At 34.7% G+C, this 6,000-nt stretch overlaps 1 protein-coding gene across 1 annotated transcript; it reads left to right on the top strand.

The window, feature by feature from the left end:
* The first annotated feature begins 308 nt into the window (after positions 1–308).
* Positions 309–2,766, top strand: LOC130641273 (tigger transposable element-derived protein 4-like). Its single transcript, XM_057448011.1, has one exon. The coding sequence runs from the start codon at positions 758–760 to the stop codon at positions 2,042–2,044; it is 1,287 nt and encodes a 428-aa protein (XP_057303994.1). The 5' UTR covers positions 309–757; the 3' UTR covers positions 2,045–2,766.
* Positions 2,767–6,000: the final 3,234 nt, after the last annotated feature.

Below are 6,000 nucleotides of genomic sequence, written 5' to 3'. Positions count from 1 at the left end.
CAGTTTTCTTCGAATTTTTCTTATTGGGAGATCGTCGAGTGAGAACATTGATTTTCTGCGATTAAAACACTTTTTTTCTTCAAAAAATCAGGTTTCAATATTCATGGCTATTTACACTCTTCAAGCAATTTCTTCAAAAGTTCAATATTCTCCTTCGGTCCAGAGAATTGAAGCAAACAGGGGATCCTCAATCCCTTATCATCTCCAAAGTTAGTTCTTTTCCCTGTCACTTTTACTTTGCAAGTACACAACATCTCTGACTTCAGAAAGTAAAATATCGTTTTGGCAAATTTTCCGTTTTTCCTTTAGGCAAATGACCAACAATATCTCCTTTTTTGCAGACCGCCACTGCATATTTGTCTATGTCGTTTGTTGGTTCCATTTTAGCTTCTAGGACTTCACCAATAACAGCGTTCCATTTCTTTTGATACTCATGATATCCCATAACGGTTGAGTTACTCTCATAATACTTGATAAGAATGATTTCTATCGGCTGTGTTTCGTTGATTATCATTGAAACAAGATCCATTGTAATTTTCACTTCTTCGTCCTAATTGTGGTGTGACTGCTTTGTTGTTGTGTTGTTTCGTTTCGTTTTATAACATTCGAACGTTTTAAAAGGATCATTCAAAATTCGAACGTTTCCTTTGATTTTCAAACGTTTCATCTAATTTTCGAACGTTTCGAAAGCTCGATTAAAAAACAAGTGGGTGGATGTAAACAAACTTTTTAAAGGCTCTTCAAATCCACATTAAAGATGGCAACCGCTCAGACAACTTCAAGGAAGAAAACTGTTCTGACGATCAAAGAAAAATATCTTGCTTTGAAAGAGCTTGAAAAAGAAGGAACAACTAAAAAGTCTATTGCTAAAAAGTATGGTGTCCCACCTAACACACTTTCATACTGGGTTAAGAATAAAAGTGACATTTTTACCAAGTATGAATCAGGCCAGTATGGAGTTAAAAGACAAAAGCTTTCTTCCGGAAAATACGATAACATTGATAAAGCAGTTTACAAGTGGTTCGTTAACGCTCGTGAAAGAACTGTGCCGATTAGTGGTCAAATCATTCAAGAAAAAGCATTGGATTTTGCAAAGCAATTCAACGAACCTGATTTTAAAGCTTCAGAAGGCTGGCTAGACAGATGGAAGTACAGACAAAACATCATTTACAGAATTACTTCTGGAGAGGAAAAGTTTTGTACACCAGGGATGACAGCAAGCTGGGAAGAAACACACCTGCCAACCATTTTGTCACGCTATGATTTACAAGACATTTTCAATGCTGATGAATTCGGCTTGTTCTACCAGATGCTTCCAACAAATACCTATCATGCCAAAGGTGAAAGATGTGCTGGTGGAAAGTTCAGCAAAGTTCGTTTAACAGGACTTGCAGCAGGAAATGCCCTAGGTGAAAAGTTGTCCATGTTCGTTATCGGAAAATCGGTTACACCGCGCTGTTTCAAAGGAGTCAGAAGTCTTCCCTGTCAGTACAAAGCTCAAAAGAAGGCCTGGATGGATTCTGAAATCTTTACCGATTATGTGAAAAAACTCGATGTTAAATTTGAAACTGCGGGTCGAAAGATTGTCTTGATAATTGACAATTGCCCAGCTCATCCAGAAGTCACTGGTCTTAAAGCAGTAGAATTAGTTTTTCTACCACCAAATACAACGTCTAAGACCCAGCCCATGGATCAAGGTGTAATCCGAGCATTGAAGGCATATTACCGGTCAAATCTTGTGAAACGTCAAATAAAGTTCATTGACGGCGGTAAAGACGTTCCTAAAATTAACATTCTTAAAGGGATGCAAATCTTGGTCAAATTATGGGACGCTGTTTCAAAAGACACCGTTAAAAACTGCTTTAAGAAGGCAGGCATCTCAAAAGAAGCACAGATCACGAGTCTCAATGATGCTGATGACCCATTTAAATCTCTTTCTGACAGCATAAGCGAGTTGAAAAAAAGAGAAGTTGACGGCGACATCTTTAACGCAGATGATTTTGTGGATATTGATTTTGAGGTATGCACGAGTAAATCAATTTAATTGACTGATGAGGAAATCGTGGAAATCGTACTTAATGAGGACAAAGATCAAAACGCGCCGAATCTCGAGGATGACGATGATGATGAAATTGAGGCACATGACATCCCCCCGAAGAAGCCAAAGCAGTCAGAGTTGGAAGAGGCCTTAGAATTGTTGGAAAGATGGTCTTTGTTTGACGAGAATGGTCTTGAAATCAGAAAGCAGTTAAACATGATAACACGTACATGTCAAAAACACTACATCGATAGTAAAAAACAATGTAGCATTAGAGATTTTTTTAAGAGTTGAACTCCTTGTATTTACTAGATACATTTTCTTTATAACTTTCATATTTTAAAACCTGTTAACAATTTGTTCAAATTTATTCTTTCTTCAAAAAGTAAAAATTCTTTGTGTTTACACGCTCAACTGAACCACAATGCCTCAATTACTTAAGAAAAGTCCATCCCATTAAGGTTAAGTTGAAAATCTGGCGGGAAAACGAATTTTTCAGTTATTCGAACTCCCGGTTATTCGAAGTAAATTCTTATCCGCCTTGAGGCTTCGAATAACCGGGAGTCTACTGTATATTTAATACTGCTTGTGGCGCAAAAGAAACGTTTCTTAAATAAAAACTTGTAAATTTTTAAATAAACAACCGGGTTATTTCCCTGTGATGTGCAATCACGTGACAAAAACCGTAGAATGTTTTTTGCTGAAGCGAGGCAAAAAATAGAGAACGGTATTTTTCGAATTTTGTGATTCAGGTGCCCAAATCAATTCCATTTCCGTCTTCTTCACCTCTTTCAAATCTTTTTAAACTGGGCACCTCCTTGTAAAGGAAAGACTCTTGTTTGTTTTAATGGGTGGACGTGTTATTGTTGAAGAGTTATGTGGTTTTGAATTATATTTTTGTTGTTATTTATGTTAGATAATTTATCTCTAAATTTGCAGTTTATGGGAATTTAAAGTATATAGAATTATATTTATTGCTTCGATTAAAAGTTAAATCTGTGGGATTTTATATTTTTGTGTGAATAATTTTATTATCTCCCGTTATTCGTTATACATATAAACGTACTTGTTGACTAGCTGAGGAGATATTAACTTTGTAACTAGAAATTGTTTTTGTTTTTGTTACAGGTTAAAATATTTCTTGAATATTTCAACCCATGGAATGGCCAAAGCCTGTTCAGTTTCAGACATAAAAAAATAATTTCGGCACAATTTTTATCTATCTCAGTCCTTGGAGGGACAAGCTCAGACATCAATTCATTTAAAACTAGACATACATTTTGCTGCATGATTTTCTAACAAAAGACAACAACAAACTAAATTCTCAGAACAAAACTTGAAATATGTTACATGGAAATGGGTCAACTCAGAACTTTCATGAACTTAACAGTCGATTCGTACAGTACTCGGTTTTAAGAGGTGTTTACAAACTGAACAGCAAAAGAAGCTCTTTGATATAGCATATGCTCTCTGGTTATACAACTATAGCACGAGCAGTGTGTCGAATTGTTTAAAAGGCATATATAGAACATCTGTGTCTATTTCTGTTTATATTTCTCAGATTTGTATGGATTTCCTTTGAGAATATAAAATAATGAAAGCAAAACTAGTGTAGAAAGTTGTCTTCAATGTGTGATTATTCGATTTTAATTTGTTTTTGAAATGATATTCATTATTGAATATATAATGTGAAGCTATGTACCTTATCGGTTAAAATTTCATCGGCCAAATTTTTTCGTCGGTTATAAAATTTCGCCGGTAAAAAGTGACGAAACTTTTTTTTAATTTTCGTCACTTTTTTTTCACCGATAAGGTACTATGTGGTTTTTGTATACTATTTTCTTTTTTTGTTTTGCGGGTTTAGTTAGAAGAACTTTAAAATGGGATCATGTCACGGTTTGTTTTTGAGACTAGTGGGTATAGCAAGGAGACAGAGCATAATTTTTCTTACCACTGGGAATTCGAAATAGTTAAAGGTGGTGTCTGCTATAAAAATAAAACAACATAGGAGAGAAAGATGAAGCTGGTTAAAGTTTGCTAGATTTATCTTGTGTCAACATAAAGAAAAATATACTTGGCCATGTTGAAACACAGCGCTCACTTTTCAAATGACTTACGCATAAAAGAGACTGGGTAAATAATTTAGTATGCGTAATTATACGTTTGACGTAGACGTTTGTATAGAAAAACAAAGACAAGAAAGGCGAGTAAAAGCACTACACCCCCAGATGCTTCCCAAGCTTATTTCCTAAGAAATATTCTTACAAAAATAATTCAGTTTCTTGTAAGAACGTGTAAGTTTTGATGTGTTTCTACTTTTTAAGAATTTAGAATAAACCTGTTACTATTACTTTTAAACATCTTAAAATTTATCTTGATCGTTGTAAAGAAGTGGTTTTTATTTAAAGTAAATTTCTGCTGGACTACGTGTTCAGCTTATTAAAAAAAACTAAAAATTTAGGGACAAAATAATATATCTATAAATTTATTTATTTAAGGTGGCTCACCAATAAAAAATACCCGATTTTGGTCAAAAATTCGATTTTGAGATTTTAGTTGATTTAAAGTAATTAAATATCCCTGAAAACGATTCTGAAAACCAATTTTTGATATCTGGTATAGTTTTTCAGGAATTAGCCCATTACCAGTGAATGTCCCCCTGGCAACGGTCCTTAGCAACGGTGATTTGGTCCCTTTTAGGGCTTTTAGTACTTCCAATTTTAGTATTTTTGACCAGCTTGGTTAACCACGCTTTCGACTAATAGGCCAGCTTAGTAAATTTCTTTTTTCTGTATTCTTTGATTGAGGAATAAAAAACAAATTATAATTTACAATCTTTTAATTATCTTTTAATTATTTCGTCGCGAAAAAGGCTTTCTTCTGGTGCAACAAGTTCCAGCAGACGCTTCTGGTCGGTCCTTCTGGCCCTCCGACTTCTTTTCGCTAGCGCGAGCAGTAATTTTTTAATAATATTTTGGCAAGTATTCCTAATTTTTCTCCTCTTTTACCACCTTGGCCACAAATCGTTTTGTTGGCTTTGAATATGAACACAAAGGTTAGTGGTTTTATCTTGCCGTTTTCATCTTCCACGCATTTCTAAAATAATTTGAAACGGTACAACTTAAAACAACCAACTTACTTAGTTTAAAAAATGTAAAATTAATCTACCTTGGCCACGATTAACTTCGTGATTATGATTGAGTGCGGCTAACTGTGTTCCGGCTAACATCTTTTTCATATGGTGCTTTTTGGAAGATACCGGATATTGAGAGAGTGGTATGCCTCAAGCATAGTTGTGTGAACTTGTTCGGTTATTTTCTCAAGGTCTTTCATAAATCTGGTCTCGGTAACTATTTTTATTAACTTTGAGTGAGCCTGTGAGCCCATGATAAGCTATTCTTTGCTCCGCACATCATCGTCACATAATGTAACATAGTCACACTTTATATAGTACTTATTATGCGGAGAGGAGTGCTTATTTACGCAGTGATGTACTACTGACTTGAACCTTTCTACAAGCTCCTGGTCATTCCCCCACATGTTGCTATGGAGCAGTAAAGGTGGTTAACGATGGCTGTTGACCAATTTTCAAGGATTTTCGAATCTAAGGAAAAACTCAAATTGAAAACGCAAAAAAATACTTTCATATGATTTATCATCGAAAAAAAAAACTAGCTGATTTAGGCAACTTCTCTTTTGGATTCCTTTACAAGTATTTTAAGAATTCTTTTTCCAATATGCCACGGATCAAACTGATGATGAATTTTGTTGAATCTGGGTTTATTAATAAAGAATTGTTAGAATTTTTATATATTGATGTTGGCCAAGTGTTTTAATCAGGACGCACTAACAAAAATAACAACTTACCGTGGATCTGTCCTCAACACTTTCTTAATATGAGGCGTGCTTATCGGTTTATAGGAGGGAAATTTGCAGATTGAAAGAACTTTAAATGTTGTTAT

The sequence above is a fragment of the Hydractinia symbiolongicarpus genome, chromosome 4 (genome assembly GCF_029227915.1).
Source record: "Hydractinia symbiolongicarpus strain clone_291-10 chromosome 4, HSymV2.1, whole genome shotgun sequence".
Classification (NCBI taxonomy): Eukaryota; Metazoa; Cnidaria; class Hydrozoa; order Anthoathecata; family Hydractiniidae; genus Hydractinia; species Hydractinia symbiolongicarpus.
This window is presented reverse-complemented; position numbering and strand designations above follow the sequence as displayed.